At 36.5% G+C, this 24,633-nt stretch overlaps 1 protein-coding gene across 2 annotated transcripts in view; it reads left to right on the top strand.

The window, feature by feature from the left end:
* Positions 1-10,741: 10,741 nt before the first annotated feature.
* TBX20 (T-box transcription factor 20) overlaps positions 10,742-24,633 on the top strand; it is a 32,222-nt gene continuing 18,330 nt past the window's right edge. For both annotated transcript variants that reach the window (XM_077269215.1, XM_077269214.1), the window contains exons 1-4: positions 10,742-11,035; positions 13,533-13,767; positions 19,135-19,299; positions 23,425-23,533. In XM_077269215.1, the coding sequence (XP_077125330.1) occupies positions 10,912-11,035; positions 13,533-13,767; positions 19,135-19,299; positions 23,425-23,533 (633 nt within the window). In that variant the 5' untranslated portion in view covers positions 10,742-10,911. The remainder of the gene's footprint in view (positions 11,036-13,532; positions 13,768-19,134; positions 19,300-23,424; positions 23,534-24,633) is intronic.

Here is a 24,633-nt window from a genome sequence, read left to right as displayed (position 1 = left end):
ACAGAGTCCCTTTAAAGGGATATTCCCTTATATTTTGCAGTATGTCTGGCAGGGTAGAGAGAGATTGATGGAACACCTCATGCCCGCTATTTATATTGGTGAATAAACATACATATTTTTCCCTGTATTATACAACTTACTGGATTTATACTATGGTAACAGGGTATATGGATTATGCTTTTGTGGTCTGCTGACTAGCCCTTTCTGTTACTACAGTAGTGGTGCTTTCACACACAAGTTTGTGTTTGTACCTTGCTCATGTCTGTCTTTACATAGGTTATTATTTTTTATATATAATAAAATAATAATTTTATTTATCTTGGTTTGGACTTGTACTCCTTTGTTTTTGTGTAGGAATTATGCATCCCAAAGATCGCAGTAAAGCTTGGTGCACATTTATCCTGCAATCTGCGCTGAGCGCTTACACCGGGGTTTCTGTGTAAATCTCTGAAATACGTGATTCAGACAGAGCCCCTGGTGGAAGATTCCCTATAATGAGGCAGATGGAGACACTGTGGATGCCATCTGACCTGTGATCCGGCGGTGTCCGTCTTTTTAGGATTGCATAAAAGTGATATCAGTTTTATGCACTTCTGAAAAGTGTCACAGTTTTGTGCACTTGTGAAAAGCACACCGCTGAACAAAGGCCAGACGGTGTCCAGAGTAACTCTGCTGCCTCATTATAGTGAATTGATCCCTCAGGGGTTTCATCTGTCACGTCACTCAGAGATTTAGATGGAAACCCTATAGTAAGTGATCAGAATACAGCACCAGATAAATGTGATCCCTAACATTATGTAAAATGTTCCCAATAAAAGCTTTAACTCAATCCACAAAAAAGGCAAGTGCCCACTCTGATCCGTCGTCTGTTAACGGAAATATAGGGGACTTCCACGTTACTGGTAGTACAAAGGCTCTGGAAAAGCAAAATGGCTTCTCACCCGCCAAAAGAAAATCAGCAAATTATCCTCTCCCAAATCCAAATGCCCCCCTCCCGTTTGAGCCCCAGTGTGCCTAAACCATATTTAGCACCCACATGTTTGGCATTTCTGTAGCGATGAAAGCCTGTCTAATTTACAGGTGTGTGTCCATTTTCTCCTGATTCCCTTGCGAAAGCAAAAAAATTAGGTCTAATTGAATTTTTTTGTGAAAAAATAGTAAATGCTTATTTTTTTCTTCCACATTCCAAAAATTCCTGTGAAGCACATGAAGGGTTAATAAACCTCTTGAATGTGGTTTTGAGTACCTTGAGGAGTGCAGTTTTTAGAATGGTGTCATTTTGGGGTATTTTCTGTCATATAGGCCCCTAAAAGTCACTTCAAATGTGAGGTGGTCCCTAAAAAAATGGTTTTTCAAATTTTGCTGCAAAAATAAGAAATCGCTGGTCAATTTTAACTCTTATAACTTCCTAAAAAAATATATATATGTTTCCAAAATTGTGCTGATGTAAAGTAGACATGTGGGCAATGTCATTTATTAACTATTTTGAGCGATATGACTCTCTGATTTAAGGGCATAAAAGTTAAAAGTTTGAAAATTGCAAAATTTTCAAATTTTTCGCCAAATTTACATTTTTTTAACAAATAAATGCAAGTCATATCAAAGAAATGTAACCATTATCATAAAGTACAATATGTCATGAGAAAACAACCTCAGAATCTGGGATCCGTTGAAGCGTTCTAGAGTTATGACCTCATAAAGTGACAGTGGTCAGAATTGTGAAAATTGGCCTGGTCAGGAAGGTCAAAACAGGTTTCGGAGTGAAGGGGTTAAACATGTGCTGGTAGAACACTGACCGGCCGGCACTATACCAGCACAGTTCATTCTTGGCAACATCATTCAAGGCACTTGGAACCTTTCCACAAACCCAGTATGGGTTCTTACAGTCAGCAGAACTTTTCGCCATCATAGTGCTGCAGGATCCCCCGCAGCTAACTGGTCGTAACAGCAACTAGGACGAATAATCATAGCACGAACAGGTAAGGAAGCCACTCAGGCTATCCTTTCTCTAATAATTCTGGTGAGTGCATCTCAGATTTAGTTTTATTTATTCCAAACTGTGTGAATATTAAGTTGAGGGTGCCAACAATTTTGTCTGGCCCATTTTTAGAGTTTTGTGTGAAACTATGTCCAATTTGCGTTTTTCTTATTTTTTTTTGTGCTGTTCCAATACACACAAAGGCAATAAACACGTGTATAACAAAACGTGTAATTGCAATAATTTTCTGGGAGAAATACTTCATTTCCAAAAAGTGTTGGTAGGATGAGGCCATGTGCACACGTTCAGTATTTTTCGCTATAAAAACGTGATAATAACGCGAAAAAGATGCGAAAAAAACGCTTACATATGCCTCCCATTATTTTAAGTGTTTTCCGCATTTCTTGTGCAAAATCGCATTGTGGAAAAAAAAGCAACATGTTCATTAAATTTGCGGAATTCCGCACACCTAGGAATGCATTGATCTGCTTACTTCCCGCACGGGGCTGTGCACACCATGCGGGAAGTAAGCGGATCATGTGTGGTTGGTACCCAGGGTGGAGGAGAGGAGACTCTCCTCCACGGACTGGGCACCATATTATTGGTAAAAAAAAAAAAAGAATTAAAATAAAAAATAGTCATATACTCACTTTCGATGGCCCCCGGAGTCTTCCCGCCTCTCAGCGGTGCATGCTGCCGCTTCCGTTCCTATAGCTGGTGTGTGTGAAGGATCTGCGATGACGTCGCGGTCACACGACTGCGATAACGTCACGGTCACGTGACCGCGACGTCATCGAAGGTCCTGCACACACCATCTATAATAACGGACGCTGCTGAGGAGATCGGCTGTCTGCAGGTGAGTATAACCAATTTTTTTTATTATTTTTAAACATTCTATCTTTTACTATTGATGCTGCATAGGCAGCATCTGTAGTAAAAAGTTGGTCACACTTGTCAAACACTATGTTTGACAAGTGTGACCAACCTGTCAGTCAGTTTTCCAAGCGATGCTACAGATCGCTTGGAAAACTTTAGCATTCTGCAAGCTAATTTCGCTTGAAAAATGCTAAAAATACGGGAAATAAACGGGAAAAAAACGCAAAAAAAAAAATGCGGATTTCTTGCAGAAAATTTCCGGTTTTCTTCAGGAAATTTCTGCAAGAAATCCTGACGTGTGCACATACCCTGACAGTAACTGTGTGAATGATTTTAGGGCCCGCCTGCACCTCCTACTAGAAGACTGTGACACATTCTACTGATTATTGGACTTTACCTGAGTGTTCAGGATTTCAGGTAGAAAAACATAATATCGTTTCATAGGCATCCTGGTCTGTAAGAATATATAAAAGTCACAGTAGTCAACTATGTGAGGCTGAAAAGAAACCACTTCATGTCTGTTTCTCTTTATTCTCATATTAGCACAGTCCTTTCTTGGTGGGTGAAGAGAACATGGCACCAAAAAGGCAAAAGTCCTGCTCAGGATATTGTCTAATCTATGACCAGTGGTGCTTGAAAGATAAGATCAGAGTGTGTAGACAGACACACCATAACAACGTACTGCAGTTGCTATAGTGCAGTGTACCACAATTGTGGTGATTAAGACTCAATTTAAGACCTTTTACATTCTGGAAAGCAAATCAGAGGAGTGAGGCATGCTGTGTACATGCTGGACCAGTAAGGAAAGGTAAGACAAGGGTTTTTAGAGCTGAGAAGACTCCAGAATAATTCTGTATACCACAGTAAGAATGAAAAATAAAAAAGCAACTCTGAAGTTGTTCTCAAACTCATATTTTTTCAACGTATTAAAACGGCTTTATGTCATTTATAGTAGATTTTATGATCCCTGAAGAGTTTACCAAACCAAATAGTGACAAACATTGCAGACTGTTTAGTTACAGACAACTCTCATTTTGCTTGATGAACATTCTTGCTCTCCATAATCCCATGAAACTACCACCAGAGAAGTGGAGGTTTTTTACTACATGACAAATTCTTAGTTATATTATAACAGACATATAATAGACACATGTAATCTATGAATGTAAATCATATTTTCTTGTTTTTTATTTGAACATAGACTCCTGTCTAAGCAAGATAAATCTCATCTATATTATATTGTGTTGCATATGCTGATTTTTTTAATAGAGTAAATTACACTGCTCAGCATTGAAAGTGCAGCACCAAGAAGGAAAAGTTATGGAATTATGGAAATCACCGGATCGATGGTCATGCTAATGGCATGCAAATGATTTAAAAAATGGAAATACATTTTTATTTTAATGAAGAAAAAATTAAAATAAATTTTTCAATACATCTCAGTTTATTCAGTATTGAGTATGAAATATAGAAATACATGCACTTATACGCTTATGGTGTGGGGTGGCATAACGTACAGTTCCGGACTGGAGTGCCAAGGGTCTTCCAGTAACATTGACTCTGGTGGCCGACTGTTCAGCTACATGTAAATATCACATTACCCTCATTCACAAATTTGCCCATGTTTCTATATAATAATAAACAGGGTAGTTTGTTAAATGAAGGTTGAGATGATGCCCTTTTCTGTACATAGTGAGACAAATGTATTGTGCAAACTACTTTTCATATAAGTGGAGTAGAGAGCCACTCCTACATGGGGACCCACCGGAGGGTTCTCCTGTTCTCCTGTGGGCCAATACGAGCCAGCACTAAGAGCTCTGAGCTACAATACTTAACTTGAGGAGTCAATGAAGGAGGTACCAAAGAGTCCCAGGAGCCATTTTCAACATGACAATGCCAGGCCACATGTTGACTGTGGCAAGCCTGTCTGGCACAATTGGAACGTAATTGATCAGCAATTGCAAAGGAAGCTGCCAGCAGTGGATCATGATTATTTGCTTGCCCAAGTGCATTCAGCATGGCAGAACATTTCTCAGACAACCATTAATAACCTCATTGTTAGCAGCCAAGACGTGTAAGTGCGTGTATTTCTGAGTGTGGCAATCATACTCAATGCTAAATAAATTGAGATATTTTAAAAATTTTCATCTTTTTCATCATTTGCTTATCATCGATCCTGTGATTTCCATAATTACCAAAATGTTTCCTTCTTGATGTAATTAAATGTTAAATGCATTTTTTACTTCTTGATGTAATTTGTAGTGATTGTAATAAGTACAGTGATTGATCAAGATTCCTGGTCTTTGCCTTAAAACAGACATTGAAGATTCGATACTGGGAGAAAACTAGAAATGAGAAACCATAACAATTATTCAAATTGCACTTTTTGAATCAATCTTTTGGCATGTATAAGGTTAAAGATTTTTTTCAGTGTCTAAAATTAAAGGTGTATCTTTATGTTAGGACAGCAATGCGTTCGTTTGGTGGTCTGACTTCAGGAGTCACTGGAGTACTAAACATTGACCCTTATCTATTTGCATAAGTTTGTGTTACATTCTGTTCACCAAAATGGAGGAGGATGATACAGTTACAAGGTCTAAATCTTCTCTGTGTTACTACTGCAGCATAGTGGAGGACCAGTAAAGGAGCTACAATAGTTAATTCTGCTGATGTGCTCAATGAGACTTGATCATGTACAGATCACACACGGAGTGATCATATTGAATATGAACTACAGAGAACCCTTTGCAGTCATATGCATTTAATAAACCAGGTAAATATAAAGGAACATTCTGTCATCTTAGAAGCTATACTCGTTAAATCAGTGGACCTTTCCACCATTAGTAAATGAAAATCAACAGTAAATATAAATATTTGATTTCTCCTTTTGTCGGGTTAAGTTTTATCTGATCACTTACAGATCAAAAAGATAAGTGATGGGTAATGTCTTACAGCTATAAGAAATGTACCTATATGTTTTAGGCTTGAGAAAGGTCAGATATGGCTGAAACGTTGCCTTGTCTTCTTGCTGTGACCTGTTTTTTAATTTTATGGAATAAAGATTTAACTTTTTATAAAGAGTTGCCTTTCGGTGCCTCGGTTTTCTTGGATTTTTGTAAAAAATGTAACTAAATATGTCAGAATATATTTCCTGGCTAAGTAGAATAATTCACCATTTAGGATGACCTAATTCTAAGCGGAGTTACTATCATAGAAAGCTGGGAATCTATAATGGAAGGCATGCTAGTGGTCAGATGGCTTCGATAAGTGTGGCTAGCCACAGATATTAGATAGCGGCCAGTTACCCTCCTATTATAACATGCACACTGCCTGAAGAGTCTCGGGCTGAAAGGTTAATTTAGTAGTTGGGTGGAGATAAACCACTTCAAATTACTTGTATGTGGCCTCCTCTTGGAATGGAATAATTAAAATGACAAAAACTAATTGAGATTTACCTATATGTCTATACTGGATGTAAGATGGTCGGATAGGAAAGGTGAAATAGAATGGTTTGGCGATTTATGGCTCATTGTTCTTTATAATCCTACGACAATTCAGGAGTTTATTACAGTGACACCATAGATAGTAACCAACGACATTAGCCATTGTTACAAGAGCCTATAAATGTTCCTATCGTATGAAAATAGGCAAATCTACATCTTTATAAACTTGCATGTCTGTTAACACCGTTTATAAATAAATTAGCCGATACATACACTAACAAGTAAATCAATGCCTCATAGGCACGTGTGACAGCAAATCCCTACTTTAAATATACATTGTACATGGGATGAAAATAAACATTAGCAACAAGTGATAATAGTAGACTGCAGGAAAATATACAAACAGCCTCCAGCAGACATGCACAGGCTTATGCTCTGGGACTTGGCATGGTATTGGTTAACATATAAAAAAAAAGTAGCCAGTTAGTAATAAAATAAATATAGGGATTGGTTTACATGGAAAGATCCAGAAAGATGGTACACATTACAAAGGGATAGGAGCAGAGAGCTAAATGTGATTACTACAGGGAGCAGGTGCAGGGAACTCACACAGAGGTTGGCTGAAAACTGGTGTCCAGTGCTGATCACATATCTGTATTCCTAGTCAATACTGTAATAAAAAAAATGCCCTTTAAAATACAGTATCCAATTAAATAATATTTATTACAAGAATAATATTGATCATATATAATAATGGAGCTTAATGAGCAATTATTTCCTTGACAATAATACAATATAATACTAATATAATAACAATAATAATACACATTAAATAATTATTGATAGCACATTTTTATTAGTAATAGTAGGAGTAATATTGCATATCATTTACATAGCATGTCTGACAATAGAATAATAATAACAATAATAATGATAGTAATAATAACATATGTAAAGCACTGTGGAATTAATGGTGCTATATAAATGAATAAAATAAAATAAATAAAAAATAATACATATTAAATTATTATTGATAGTAAACCATTATTATTAGTAGGATTAATATTACATATTATCTAAATAGCATATATGGCAATATAATAATAATAACACACATTAAATTATTATTGATAGTACATTAGTAGTAGTAGTAGTAGGAGGAGGATTAATATTACATATTATCTAAATAGCATATATGGCAATATAATAATAATACACATTAAATAATTATTGATAGCACATTATTATTAGTAGCAGTACTAGTAATAGGAGTAGTAGGAGTAATATTACATATTATCTAAATAGCATATATGACAATATAGTATTAGTAATAATAATAATAACTAACAAAAAATATAGTATTTATAGTGGCAATCAGGTGAATAGCAACAGTTTTAATCACTCTTGATTTTGGTGTGATTCAGATGTCATCAAATAGTAATCATGAAACGGTTATTACTATAATTATTATAAGTAATTAGTAATAAAAAAAATTATAAACATTTAGAAAAATACTAATTGTTATTATTTTGATAATATTTATATTAAACTATTCTCATGATGATGATTGCTTTGATAAAACCAGGGGACCCAAAACAACAGTATCACATAGGTTAACAACATTTCCCTGTTAAGATGCAATAAGACACAAGGCATTGAATTGTAAAATAAGTATTGTAAACTACTCTGATATGTGGAAATACTACTGATTAATGAAAAATATATGATTGGTTACAGAATAAATAAATGATATAAAAAAAGTACCATTTGCCTGAAAATACTGTACATTACCAATAACAGCACACTGAAATGAAAACCACATAGTTTTGGTTCTGAGCTGTAAATATGTGCACATTTACAACTATGTTATATACATACATACTTATGGGTATGTATATATATATATATATACACACACACACACACACACACACACACACATACACACACACACACACACACACACATGCAAAATATAGTTGTAAGTCATTATAATCATCAAGGTAAGATGCTAATTATTCTCATCTTGGAACTGAATAAGTTGCAGAGCCTAGGAATATAAAAAGTAAATGGATAATGTCACAGTTTTCCCCACTGCTCAAAAAGATTCCTAATGAATTATTTGCACTATTTAGTTTATATAGTATTTCATAATAATAATAATAATAAAAAGAACAAGAAAAAGAAAACAATCAGCTAATCATGACTAGAAGTGTGAGAACATTTCTGAGTGAAAATAAATGAATTGCACAGACAGGAGGCAGCCCATGTACTGGATGTGACTGAGACTCAGCAAGCCACAGGCGTCTAGACTGCAGTCATTTCGTTATCACGTTGTGGGGGCAAAACTTCTCCAGAGGGGACACAAGAGACCCTGCCATGAGGTCATGTTACTAGACACTCATCGCAGTATAACATTGTGTGATTCCACAGTTATGCAAACAACCACAACATTAGAAAGTGTGTAGCAACTATTGGTTCAGCTTTACTAAATCAGACTGTGCCATGGAATCGGAAACAATTCTGAATATACCTTCAGCAATAAAATGTGGATTTAATGTCCAACGTTCACTTTAATTAATGAATCAAAGGTTTGTACATTTTGATTTATACATCAAATCGTTTTTTTCTACGCAAATATGTGTTCGTGTGTGTGTGTGTGTGTGTGTGTGTGTGTGTGTGTGTGTGTGTGTATATAAGACTACATTATATATCTATATACTGTATATATATTAGACTACATTATTTATATATATATATATATATATTAGACTACGTTATATATATCAGACTACATTATATATATATATATATATATATATATATATATATATATATATATATATATGTTAATATATACTCTTCAAAATAATGATTATCATATTAGAATAAAGTTTGACCAGTGTCTGAAAGTGTAAATCCCCCCACCCAACCTCCCCCCAAACACATACACTTTCTACAGTACAGAGGTGGAGAGTAGGCAGCAAGGGGGTGCAGCTATAGAGTGTTGATGTAAGGAAAAGGCCAAGACATTAATAGACACTTCCAGAGATATGTCATTGTAAGAAAAGCCATTAATCAGTGTACCTGCAGTCAGGGCTTTCTGCTGCCTGCTCCTCTGTATGTTTCCCATAGTCTCCTGGATGAGTCCTGTCCAGTCCACAACATGCTATATAGTCCAGTGGATTATCCCCACTGGGAGAGAGGGGTCTGGCTGTGATAGCAGAAGGGTGCAGACTATACAAATGTAGCCACATAGTCTCCTTGTAGTGCCTGGGCACAGGGGAAAACATCGTCTCTGCTGCTGCAGTAAACAGTCCACATGGCATTTACATAAGAATGCCCAATAATACAAAGTAACAATAATGATAATATTAATAATAAAAATGTCGGGAGCAGACTTAATACATCAGGTCTTAGTAATATTAATATAGTAAATTAAAATAATAAAAAGCACACAATTATAAGATAGATATATATTTAAAAGTAATATTCACAATCCCATTAGACTGTTTCCTTGTTGCTCTGTTGCTTGTTCTCTTCATTGTTTGCACAGCACAGAGCACATGAAGAATAAATGTAGGAACCTGAGAGTAGGTATCTGAGGCCTGATCATCCCTGGCCTGAGGACACCCATGTATTCTGTATTCTGGAACTGTTTGATTTTCTCTGTGTTCCTGCTAAAGTAAGTTCTATCTAAGTTTAGGATTCTACTCTTTTTTAGATATCATTTTTATTTTATGAGCCAGATAATTGTCCCCGACTCATACTAACACTACAAGCCATTAATTGCTAGTAAAAGGACTGGTCCCTGGGCGGTGGGGAGATAATTGGGAGCTGCTCCATCACTCACTAATTCTCCTAATATCAGACGCCTGCCATTAATTGTAAGTGCACGCCCACCCAATAACGGGAGCTGGGGCCACTGGTGTCACCCATAATAGAGGAGGGTGTAAGGAGACCTCTGTCCTTGTTCTTTATGGCATGTCTCCAGTGTACAGGCACATGGGATGGAGGGGCTGTGAATCCTGCCTTCACACTCCACTCTTCATTGCACTTCTGTAAATAATCCTAAAATGACAATGATGTCCCAATTTCACCCAATATCCTCCTGTTGGACATGCTGAGGCCACCCCACCCCCTAATTGTATAAGAAATGACAGTGGATAGTAAGAGAGCACGGTGCAGAGTCTGACTATTAATAATAAAGTGAGTGCAAGCTTCACCCCTAGTGCCCACCACCTCCCAGACCTTTATCAGCTGGGTCCTGCACATATGACGTTCATGGCCTCCAATTGGCCAAGGAGAGATAGGATCTGTGTGGCCACCAAATTAAGGAAGGGGAGGCAGAGTCCACACTCCTGCATTCAGCACAGCTGCAGCGAAAGCTCTACACCCACCCTGGCTCCTCCTGACCCCTGCCAGCAACTCTCCTACACTTAGTGCCAACATCCCAAGGAGAGCAGCAGCCCCTGGAGGAGCCTCAGTGACCATGTGCTGCTCCTAGAATCCTCCCTGGCCCCTGGTGTCCAGCCACTGCACCACTGAGGAGGAGAACTGCCTGCTTCTCAAGACCACTTGTTGCATCTGCACCCGGCAAAGACATCGTCCACCATGGAGTACACAGCTTCTCCCAAGCCACAACTCTCCTCCAGGGCTAATGCCTTCTCCATTGCGGCCATCATGTCCAGCGGGACAGCCAAGGACAAGGACACTGAGAGCACAATCAAGCCCCTGGGTGAGTCCAGGAGCTGCAGCTCCAAGATCATGAAGGAGGGGACATGTAGATAAGATATACACATATACATGCACAAGGGAGCCTAGTGTTTTATTATTTCTGAGTGATCGTGCAAGGAGTTAATATTTTCTACAGAAAGTTACATATAGTCTGTGCAAAATAGCCTAAAATGCAATCATTGTATCTATCTATAGACATATATATGTATATATTCACACTTATAGCATATATGTATGTGCATCTCTGTATGTATACATATGTCTGTATATCTAAGTATATATATATATATATATACACGCATACAGGTAATTATACTTATATGGTAACCATATACACCTGTGTACGATATATATATATATATATATATATATATATATATATATATATATATATATATATATATATATATATATATATATATATATAAAATCTAGGATCTACATTGCTCCAACAACTTAGTGCGATGATGATGATAAATGCAATGCAGAATTTATTTATTTTATTCACCAGTTTAAAGTATAGTGAAGGAGAAAGCCCTGAGAAGCTGTGATCAGCCTGAGCCAGGAGCTGGTCTGGTGTAAGAGCCGGGGAGCCCGGTACCGGCCACTGCTCGCCTGTTACAGGAAGCTTCTCCATGGACGGATCGTCCAAACATCTAATGTCAGGGCAAATCTGCTGAGAAGTGAAGCTGCAGGAATAGGGACTTCTGCCAAAGAGGTTGGCGCGGACTGTCAGGACGGGCACTGGCGGCAATTCACACTATTTGCTTTCCTTCATAATTGATGAATCCGAGATGTATTATTAGAATCTGCCGGGATATTTAAAGATAATTAGTAAGGAAATATAATCTGTTTATTATATATCTATCCCTCTATAGTACAATGCAGGTACATTTGCTGAACGAAGCATTCGTCTCTCAGGCTTCATTATTCGGTTATTTCCGATAACACTATTCTGTACCTTTCGCTATATCTTGGTATTATTTTTGTCAAATTCAATCCAAGTGATATGTCACAATATAAAGCCCGGAGAAATGTGTAGTTACAGAAAACCGGAGCGAAATCCTATGGCCACTTGCTATTAATTCTCACCTACGGTCCAGGGCTACAGGATAAATTCGCTCCCTAAGTAACTATCTGGAGGAGAGTCCAGACTCTGCTACTGACATAGTTATAACATTGCTCACAATGATAAAAACGAATAAAGATCCCTTACCCATAAGTCGTTTCTAGTTATTCCAGGGGCAATGTCAGAAAGTTTTCATGTATACAGAGAAACTGTTTTATTCTCCCTCTTTGTATATATCATAAATGGATAATTTATATATATATATATATATATATATATATATATATATATATATATATATATATATATATATATATATATCGGTATATAGTTAACTACTGTATATATGTATATATATATATCATATAACATATATTTAGAGAGAGACAGAGAGATTAGAATGATAGCTATATACAGATATAGATATAGGTGTATTTATATATAAATGCATATCTAATATGTATACAGTATATTTATATGTATTCATATATAGGATTTTTATTATCTCTGTATCTAAAGCACGTTTATGATTAATTGTGATTGCAGTATTGTTATGAGAATATATAGCTATGTATTAATATATTTTATATATATATATATATATATATATATATATATATAGTAATATGTGGGAATTATATATATATATATATATATATATATATATATATATATATATATATATATATATCATATTGTATGTTCATAACAATAGAGCAAAACATTGTAGATATTTACTATTGGAAACATACAATACAGGAGCAGTTCTAATCGTATTTTTTCTTTGTTGGAAGCATTTTATCAACTACAGTAAACACAGGATCACATGCATAATTATATATATATATATAAATGTCTGTGTGTATAATATGTCTGTATCAAATGTGTTTGTTCAGCATCTCTTTCATCATTTTACTGTAGATAGATATCCATTTAATCATATTATCCATAAGGTACACCGTATATTCATATATATATATATATATATATATATATATATATATATATATATATATATATATATATATATATACATTTTTTTCTGTTTATGAAAAATATAAGAAATTCTTTTGTTTTCTCTCATTTTAATGATTAATTAGAACATCTTAGTTCTGCACCCTATATGTGCTCTCAGTCCCCCCTCTTTACCTCTTAGTACCATGCTGCCTAGGAATATTTGGCTACATATGAAGTAATGAATGGTGCTCTCCTGCACTTCCAGTCTGTGGTTATATTACTTTTCAATACACTTCATACATGATATCCCTCAATGACATGACATGAATGGACACTAATGCACAGTTTTATCTTTCTCATCTCCAGCCCAGTGCATTCAATTGCTTTTAAATGAGAGAGAGACTTTGCAGGACTGATTCCTGGTGTCTTGGTTAATTCTGTCATTTATATATTTTCTTTTCCTTTGTGTTAGAACAATTTGTGGAGAAGTCATCATGTGGGCAGCCTCTGAGTGACATCTCCAGTGTGGACCCTCATGGGGACTTCAGCAGCAGCCCTGTAACTCTGTGTACTGAGCCTCTAATCCCCACAACTCCCATCATCCCCAGTGAAGAGATGGCCAAGATTTCATGCAGTTTGGAAACCAAGGAGCTCTGGGACAAATTCCATGATCTAGGGACAGAAATGATCATTACCAAGTCTGGCAGGTAAGAATAACCTATAGCCTCAAATTTAAAAATAAATCTGTGTTTATTTTTTAACATTTGTTTACATGTGGCAACAATTATTATGTTTACAAATAAACAAAAATAATAATACAATTTAAATAGTTGAATAATGGCGTAATATAGCATAATAATACCCATGGAATATTACACAATAATATCTAATGATGTAACTTTGGGTTTTTTTTGTTTCACATCACACATTGTCCCATGTTGCAATAAGTATGGAGAAGCAATGGAATGCATCTAATGGTCACTCCACAACATATGTGTATTATCTTTGAGGCCCAAAGCATAAACAAGAAAAATCTTGCAATAAAAATGACAGCACATACATTACACATAATTTGTACAGCTGACATGAGGCTCGGGGTCCATGGTATACCTCAAGAAGAGAATTACAAGGAAATCTTCCAGGAAACACTGGCTGGACATTTCTATTAACTAATCCCTACCTCCTAGTGAGATAAAAGGCTCATTCTGTTGTTCATACATTCCTATAGACAAACTGTACCTTTAATAACTGGAAAACATCCCTATAGCAATATGGCAACAATGTACTAAAAAGCCCAATTCATTATGTTCATTTCTGAAGAGAACAATCCCCACCAGAGTTCAATGTAATGGCGACCCTATAATAAATGGAAAAATATGATTTACCAGTGTGGAGGCCATATACGAATAAATTGGATGTTTATATGTTAACACTTTAATAACTAGAATATTTAGCTCCTAATGTGATTTTATATACATATTTTATATAACCGAGACTAACATCAATGTAATGGCGACCCTATAAGAAATGGAAAAATATGATATACCAGTGTGGAGGCCATATACTAATAAATTGGATGTTTATACGTTAACACTTTAATAACTAGAATATTTAGCTCCTAGTGTGATTTTATATACATATTTTATGTAACCCAGACTAAAATCAATGTACTGGCGACCCTATAATATATAGAAAACGATGATATACCAGTGTGGAGGCCATATACTAATAAATTGGATGTTTATACGTTAACACTTTAATAAAATAGAATATTTAGCTCCTAATGTGACTTTGTATACATATTTTATATAACCAAGACTAAGATATGTGTGTTCCATTTTTAGTTTTGACTCCTGGGGACATTTAAACATGATATTTTATGTGGTTTATCCATGTTAATGGGGAATCTAATGGATATTAGCCACTGCAGACTTAATGTGGGTCTTCTAAGACTCATACGCCCATCCAGGCAGAGGACACCAGATGATCACATGATCAGTCACTAATGCTGCTTCTATTCAATGAATAGAGCTCATTGAGCTCTGTGTATGGACAATATGTAAAAACACAGAAGGGAGCAGTGTTAAAGCCTTATTCCCATAGATCTGGGTATACATATATATTTTTTCCTCTGACATGGTACTGAAGCACAGATTTAAACATCCCAGAGCTGATCTAATAGTTTTTTGTCAGATCATTCTGGTTATCTGGCGAGTTGGTTGAGCTGGACCAATCAAAATGTTGAATGCAGTCTTTTTATGGGGCTATGGAAGAATGACAAGTGCAAAACATTCACAACTATTTTTCACCAGTTATGTCTGATGCAAGAATAAAACAAATGTCAGCCCACAATTGATATATGGGAACTCAGCATACTCCTCTACTTTCTCTCCGGTGTCCCTGTGGCATCTGATCTGCTCTTGCAATGAAGTATTATTTAAAGCCAATGCACCGTACATTTAGGATATGTCAACAAATGGCAACGTAGTTGAAAAAAGATCTTTGACTGTATAATTGACTTAAATAGGGTTTTCTGAAATCTACAGAAATAAGTCCAATTCTGTTGTACAAGAAATAAGTCCATGCTACTCGACTGTTACCAGGTTGATTCCTTCCTGATGCCAATCTCCCAAACTAATACACAACTTTATAAAAAATGTATTTTTTAATATATGACTTGTGAACATAAAATAGGATTTTAAAATATACATCAAGCTTATATCCGGTTGTAGCATGTGTTTGCTAATGAGGAGCTGAGAACAATAATTCTTTGTCCGACATGTTTAACACCGTGCTGATGGTCACTACATCATAAGTGTGTATGCATAGAGTTACGTAACCAGAATCTTATATTTCATTTCTATATTATATACATAAAGTATTAGTTATAATACATAAAAAAATATATTAGAAATATGTCCCGAATTTTACAGTTTCTTAACTGTTGTGGTTAAACAAAGACACAAGTCCATTGAGTTCGATCTGTAATCCTGACCCATTGATCTTGAGGAAGACAAAAGTCCTTAGAGGCAGATGCTAATTGCCCCACGTTAGCGAAAAATTCCTTCTTGACTCCAGAGATGGCAATCAAACTAGATATCAGGATCAACTCTCCATCTCCATAATCTAGTACCTGCTACTAGAATCTAGTAAATGATATATTTTTCAAGAAAGGAATCCAGGCTTTTCAAGAACTTGACCAATAAGTCGCCCATCTTGGCAGAGAGGTCAATAGTCTCATAACTCGTACAGTAAAGAATCATCATTTGTGATGATGATAATGAAACTTTCTTTCCTCTAGATGTAGATCAATGTTTCCCAAACTCCAGTCCTCATGGCCCCAGTAGGTCATGTTTTCAGGATTTCCTTAGTATTGCACAGGTGATGGAAGTATCATCAAGACACTAGGAATTTTCACACCTGTGCAATACTATGGAAATCCTGAAAACATGACCTTTTGGGGCCTTGAGTTTGGCAAACACTGATGTAGATAATGCCCCCTTGTCATCTTTTCGGGCCTGGGTGTGAAATGATCATTAGAAAGATCTCTATACTGTCAATATATTTGTACAATGTAATAAGATTGGCCCTAAGTCATCATTTTTTCCAAACTGCATTTGATAACCTGCCAAAGTTGTGTCTTATTTAATTCTAACATGTGTGAAGACTTGTGCCATATATGTTATTTTCTCATTCAAATTATGCACAACAAGCTGTAATAACTACATAGAAGAGCTGGTCCTACAAAGAGCTGCTTGTGAAGGCAATGGATTGATCAGGATTGATCAGCTTCATATAACTGCTGTCAATGACTATCTAAAGAGATCATTTGATAATTTACTAGTTTTGTTACTGTTAATTACAATTTATCCTAATGATTTATAATGCAGAATTGGGAGAATTTGCAGTTCTTTCCAACAATTTGGTTTAATAAAGGGCCCTATCTATGTCAAGCAACAAGCATTGGTACTAAAACAAATCTATTTTGTTCTGTAGGTTTATGTGAACATGGGACAAAGTTAATGTGATAGAAATGTTGGGGTCCAGATGTTGAAACCCCTTGCTAGAACATAAGAGCTGCTCCAGAGCTTTGTACTCCTTTGTTCCCCTTCAACTGACCCGGGTTTTACGTGGGAGAGAAGGTGTCTGCTCCTTTGCTGACCATGGTCAGAATGTCTCCATGTCTGGAGCCAACTAGTTCTATCTTTAACAAAGCAGAGACACATACAGACAAACCTGACACTTAAAACATGACTACAAAGTTGTGCAGGCTCTATGTATATTATTTAAGCTTATCATTGATCATTTATGATATTGTTACTTTGGGGGGTCCCAGTTATGACTGCTTCCTTCTATATCTATGCCCCTTCCTTCTACGTGAAAAACAGATACATTACTAATTACTCAATCAGAATACATAGATCATTAATAAAGTTTTAATCCAGCATTGATGATCATGAGGATGATGATGATAATGCATTGACATTATATAATAAAATAATGATGTAATATTTTTGATAATAAAAAATTGTAATGTTGCAAAGAATTTGCAAAAAAAAGTTGAAAACATATTTCAAGAGATGAATATGTGTTACTGCTTGTAGCCAGATCCAAGAAAACTTGGGGTTGTGCCGTTTGTATAACACTAGATATTCCCTCATATCTCATAATCTGACCCCTACAGCCTTAATGATTTGTATAAATTTGTGGTAGTGCAGATATGTCACAATTACCCCTTTTATAAAGGTAACATGTCTGCAACTGATCTCAAAATAGTGCCATCTCAATAATAAATATGAATAAAGGGGTTGTCCTGTCTAAGAAAAAAGTCTTCAGTCACTCTGTGATGACACGTGCCACATAGTCTCATCCAGCTTCCCTCAACCCTCTTCTATTGAGGGAAGACAGGTAAGACTAGTTGGCATGTAACTGTACATGTGGTCACATGACTGTCCACTCCCTCGGGGAGTACAGACTTTTCTTCTTGTTAGACTGGACAATTCCTTTAATCCTTCATGTGATATGTTTCTGGCAGAGTGGGATTAATTCATGGTCCCTACATTTTATGGCAGTTTGATCCAGCTTTTTACACCCAACAGGATAACCACAGCACACAGGGTGATGTCTTAGTCTAAGCCTGGCATAATGCAGCATAGATACACGGCTTGTCCTTTGATGAGCCATCCATCAGAAATGTTCCTTTCATTTACCTCATGGTGAATAACTGGTTACGTGTGGAGTTGATACGACTTTCTTTTGATGTTGTGTGAAACTGATGATGTCAGAAAAATCTGCTAATAGCTTGTTAACATGTAACTGGGCTGAGCTGTGGAAGGAGGGGACTTATTTTTTTATCTAGGAATTGGCAAGTGAACAAAGTATTTATTAGATATTTACTGGTAACAATCCATTACTTGTGAAATCAGTTATATACACTGCTGCTGTGAAAAAGTATTTACCATGTTTTTAAATTACATATTAGCCACGTTTCACATAAAATGTGATAAAAGACAACACTTAATGTAAGACAATGTGGGAACACAACAATAAATTATTTTATACATTGAGGATAAAAACCATGTACCAACTAGCCCTTTATTACAAAACAGTATTACAGCATTATTACAGCACAACTCCCTTACTTCTAATAATTAAAGAACAATCTCTTCCATCTGGAGTTTCAATAAGAGAATGGATTAAAAAAAATTCTGCATGGTAAACTCTACAGGTTATAGCAAATTTGAAATAACATCTTATGTTTATAATTAAGACATTTGAATTTTCAATTTATTTTTTAAATTTAGCCATAAGATTCATTCAACTGTGGTTTGAGATTTAGTCCTGGAGCTCCTTAACTTCCTAAGGCAGCAATGAAAATAATTATAATAATAATATATAGTATATGAATTGTTAGTTACTTTTTATCGTGACTCTACACTGTAGTAACCTTTGTGGTAGAAATGTTTTCACACTCTTACAGCAATGATTTGCATTAGTATTATTATATTTACAATTCTGATTTTAGAATTATTATTTATGACCATACTATTTTCACGTTTGCTTGTCCTTTTTAGGAGGATGTTCCCTACTATCAGGGTCTCATTTTCAGGAGTTGATCCAGACGCCAAATATATCGTTCTAATGGATATAGTACCAGTAGACAACAAGAGATACAGATATGCCTACCACAGATCATCTTGGCTGGTGGCAGGGAAAGCCGATCCCCCTCTACCCGCTCGGTGAGTGATAAAAGTACTAATGAAGTAATAAACAAACATCAAAAATGAGATAATTTAGGAGTTTACAAAATCTGGCCAAGAAAGTATCACAAATGCTGCTACAGCTATAAGAACGCTAGAAATTCTTTAATCATCAAACATCATCCTTAAAGGGGATGAATTACATTAGAATTTGCACCATAGTTTCCATTCCATTTTTGGGTCCTTATCGATTTGGCACTGGTTTTGGCTGGATCATAATACTTGATGTAACATTGATCAGTTTTTGAGAGAAAATGGTGAAATAGTCTGATGACAACTGATACTTGATTTTTGCATCAGTTTTGCCATCAGTTGTGATCCATCGAGTTTCATCAGACACAAGAAACTAAGCCTAAGCAATGGTTACACAGGAAGCATTAGCTTCATTCAAATGAACTTAATGGATGTCGATCTTTGGGGACAATTTTTATTGTAATAAATGAATGTAATTTATATTAAAAATATTTTTTGCAATTGGGTTTCATTGCAAACTTTGCACTGTTTGCCGTCTACAGCCTTTGTGTTGCACTGTTTATTGCTGGCTGCAGAATGAGTTAACTGAAACCCGTACTGCAAAAATTATTTTTAGTTCTATATACATGCAATATATATCATTGTCTCTAAAAGTGGACAAGCCCTTTTTGCGCTAGGCTGCATATACTCATTTTTTCCATACAGCAATATTTCTGTTGAAAGATTTGTATTTTGTGGTTTTGTAGACTCCAAGTTCATCCATGATTTATACAAATGTCTTTCTATAGACACTATAAAACCATTAATTTGGACATTAGAATGATCCTAATTTACAAAACAATCCAGGTACAAAGTAATATTAAGATGATTCCACTTAGAATCATGAAAATGCTGGGAAAATCTCAAACTAAGCAATAAAGCCTGGAATAGCCCCACATCCATATAAACCTCTCATTGCCCTACAGTAATAATATCTTAAAAGCATTCATGTGCAGTTAGTGTATGTTTCCACAGATTAGTGCATTATACTGTAATTCTTGTGAATAAATCCATGAAATGAGTGGAAAAAATATAACAAAATCAGAAAAGACATTTTCCGCAAATAGAGAAATAAATATAGAATAGCCTAATAATGCATTTTATTATATATAGTTTAGATTATGCTATGGCACCTCGCACAGTGCAATATTTTGCATTGCCTCCTGTATTAGTTGTATTGAATGTACAGTACAGACCAAAAGTTTGGACACACCTTCTCATTTAAAGATTTTTCTGTATTTTCATGACTATGAAAATTGTACATTCACACTGAAGGCATCAAAACTATAAATTAACACATGTGGAATTATATACTTAACAATCAAGTGTGAAAAGTGTGAAACAACTGAAATTATATCTTATATTCTAGGTTCTTCAAAGTAGCCACCTTTTGCTTTGATGACTGCTTTGCACCCTCATGGCATTCTCTTGATGAGCTTCAAGAGGTAGTCACCGGGAATGGTCTTCCAACAATCTTGTAGGAGTTCCCAGAGATGCTTAGCACTTGTTGGCCCTTTTGCCTTCACTCTGCGGTCCAGCTCGATTGGGTTCAGGTCTGGTGACTGTGGAGGCCAGGTCATCTGGTGTAGCACCCATCACTCTCCTTCTTTGTCAAATAGCCCTTACACAGCCTGGAGGTGTGTTTGGGGTCATTGTCCTGTTGAAAAATAAATGATGGTCCAACTAATCGCAAACCGGATGGAATAGCATGCTGCTGCAAGATGCTGTGGTAGCCATGCTGGTTCAGTATGCCTTCAATTTTGAATAAATCCCCAATAGTGTCACCAGCAAAGCACCCCCGAACCATCACACCTCCTCCTCCATGCTTCACGGTGGGAACCAGGCATGTAGAGTCCATCCGTTCACCTTTTCTGCGTCGCACAAAGACACGGTGGTTGGAACCAAAAATCTCAAATTTGGACACATCAGACCAAAGCACAGATCTCCACTGGTCTAATGTCCATTCCTTGTGTTCTTTAGCCCAAACAAGTCTCTTCTGCTTGTTGCCTGTCCTTAGCAGTTTTTTCCTAGCAGCTATTTTACCATGAAGGCCTGCTGGCTGCACAAAGTCTCCTCTTAACAGTTGTTGTAGAGATGTGTCTGCTGCTAGAACTCTGTGTGGCATTGACCTGGTCTCTAATCTGAGCTGCTGTTAACCTGCGATTTCTGAGGCTGGTGACTCAGATAAACTTATCCCCAGAAGCAGAGGTGACTCTTGGTCTTCCTTTCCTGGGGCGGTCCTCATGTGAGCCAGTTTCTTTGTAGCGCTTGATGGTTTTTGCCACTGCGCTTGGGGACACTTTCAAAGTTTTCCCAATTTTTCGGACTGACTGACCTTCATTTCTTAAAGTAACGATGGCCACTCGTTTTTCTTTACTTAGCTTTTTCTTGCCATACTACAAATCCTAACAGTCTATTCAGTAGGACTATCAGCTGTGTATCCACCAGACTTCTGCTCAACACAACTGATGGTCCCAACCCCATTTATAAGGCAAGAAATCCCACTTATTAAACCTGACAGGGCACACCTGTGAAGTGAAAACCATTCCCGGTGACTACCTCTTGAAGCTCATCAAGAGAATGTCAAGAGTGTGCAAAGCAGTCACCAAAGCAAAAAGCGACTACTTTGAAGAACCTAGAATATAAGACATAATTTCAGTTGTTTCACACTTTTTTTTAAGTATATAATTCCACATGTGTTAATTCATAGTTTTGATGCCTTCAGTGTGAATGTACAATTTTTATAGTCATGAAAATACAGAAAAATCTTTAAATGAGAAGGTGTGTCCAAACTTTTGGTCTGTACTGTATATTCTCGTACTAAAGAAATATATTATTTACACTAATGTGTGTACAACTTAGCAGTGGAAGAAGGTATGGTCAACACTTTGCCTTTTCACTTTATGGTAGAGTTATAAGTCATAATAAGCAAATGGACAATGAGATCATAATGATACTTAGTCCCAAATTTTGCAAATCTGATAAGAGTAATGTCATTTTTACAAAAAGAAAATTTGGGAAGAGCCACACCATGTGGTAAATGTAGCGTTGCTCCTTGTTAAACAGCATGGATCCAATACCATTGACCACTGGAGAAAATTTAATAGAGATGAGCGAATATCTTTGGCTCCCTCTTTATTCGGCAAGTTATAGCGCTCGCCAAATAAGCTGCTTTGGGAACCCGGATACCTGGAGCGCTCCCGATAATCAGGTGTTCCAAGCCGCAGCTGTATGTGTCTCGGCTGCATCACATCACATGCATGGAGAGCCTGTGTGTTGTGCTCTCCATGCATGTGTTGTGATTGTGAAACAACTGTGACACATGCAGCTGTGGCACCGGACAGCTGATCATCGGGAGCGCTCCAGGTATCCGGGTTTCCGATGCAGCTTATTTGGTAAGTGCTATAGCTTGCCGATTAAGAAGGGAGCCGAATTCGCTCATCTCTAACATTGGCAAAAAAAAGAATGAAAAGGATCCACATGTCCAAATGGATAAAAATTATCTAACTTTATTTCACATGGTTCAAAAAAGTTGTCCAGACAATTAAAAACCATTGCCCATTCTGACATACGTTTCTGGCCGTTTCTATGACTAAGGGCTTCGGCCAGAAACATACATCAGAATGGGCAATGGTTTTTAATTGTCTGGACAACTTTTTTGAACCATGTGAAGTAAGGTTACATATTTTTTATCCATACGGCCATGTGGATCCTTTTCTTTCTTTTTTTTGTTAATGTCATTTGTATATTGCTGTTGAGGTCCATATGTCATCTTCAGAAAATTTGACCAAACAGTAATATTATTTATGCAGGTTCATGCCAAGATTACCATCCATTCATAAATTCATAGAACGTCCATGAGCCTCACTCATGCAAAAAAAATAATTTGAGTGAATTTGTTGAAAGCTGGAGAAGCTTAGGGAGGATTTACACTGACCAGCAAATGCTAGTGATGCCTCATTGTACGATTCTGAGATACAGACACACTAGATATTATGATTGAATTTGACTTTCCAATTTTTCAGAAAAGATTTGGTATATAGGTCTGATATCATGTAAATTTGACACAGCCTCACACTTCTATGCTTCCAGGTTATATGTCCACCCGGATTCTCCATTCACTGGGGAGCAATTGTTAAAACAAATGGTTTCTTTTGAGAAAGTGAAGTTGACAAACAACGAACTGGACCAACATGGCCATGTAAGTGTGTACATTGCTGAGCACTAAGACCAAGGTCACATACAGTGCAGGCACCAAAATAACATCAGCACCATCACTGAAGATTGCATTACTCATCCAGCCACAAGTGTTGGGACAGATAAAAAAAAATGGAGAGGATAGTGGCATTCATAGTGTGATGTGATTAGAGGAGGAAGCATGGACAGCTTTACTATCAGCCGAGATAATTCTGGGTCTTTGATAATTGTCAGGCATTCAGCACATATGTCTTTAGAATTTTTCAGCCTAGACATTTACAATGTTTGCAGTTATTTCCTCAGCTGGAATTCCGGTCCTGATAAGAGTATTATTATCGCCCATACACAAAGTGTATTTTTTTTTTAAGTTTCAGCTTTACGAGCATTAAATCCAATTTCATTGTAACTCTTCATAAGTACAACGGGAACCATGGATGAGGGAGATTCTACTACTGCTCCATCCACACCATCCTAGAGCTAAAGAAACATTCCCATGTGGGACATTGTAAGGCCAAGCTCCCAAGTCTCAAAGTTACAGTCATTTACTGTACAATACAAGTAAATGGGTTTTCCAAAATCCCAGTCATTTGTTGCAGAAAAATCCACATGAAATCATGGTGCAGAATTCAAATCTGCAGAATACTCATTATCAGTTGGGTTTTCACTGCAGTTTAAACATAGCCTTAAAGGGGTCCCAGCTCTGGGACCTGCATTCATCTCAATACAGAGCGCTGTCTTGCATTGCTGAGACTGGAGATGTAGCCAAGCAAACATACAAGCTCTCATAGAAGTGAATGGAGATAGCTGTGCAGTGCATACATGGTCACCTGTCCATTCCCATTGCCAGAAGATGGAGCTTAGAAGTAATGCCTAGATCAGATAATTACAGCAAATCATATTTTATTAAAGTCTGAGATAGGAATACTCCTTCAAAGCAGTTGTCTCATCAAGACCACTGAATAGCTGTTCATGTGATCCAGCATAATCCAGAGCCACTTTTACAGAACAGCTCTTTATTCTGAGTGGGGGTTCTCTTTAAGGAGGTCCTTATTCTCTAAGATAGTATATGGATAGGGGCTGTTGCAGTAAAACAAAATAGAATTC

The sequence above is a fragment of the Ranitomeya variabilis genome, chromosome 6 (genome assembly GCF_051348905.1).
Source record: "Ranitomeya variabilis isolate aRanVar5 chromosome 6, aRanVar5.hap1, whole genome shotgun sequence".
NCBI lineage: Eukaryota > Metazoa > Chordata > Amphibia > Anura > Dendrobatidae > Ranitomeya > Ranitomeya variabilis.
The sequence above is the reverse complement of the archived record's forward strand: the minus strand, read 5'-3'. Positions and strand labels throughout refer to the sequence as shown.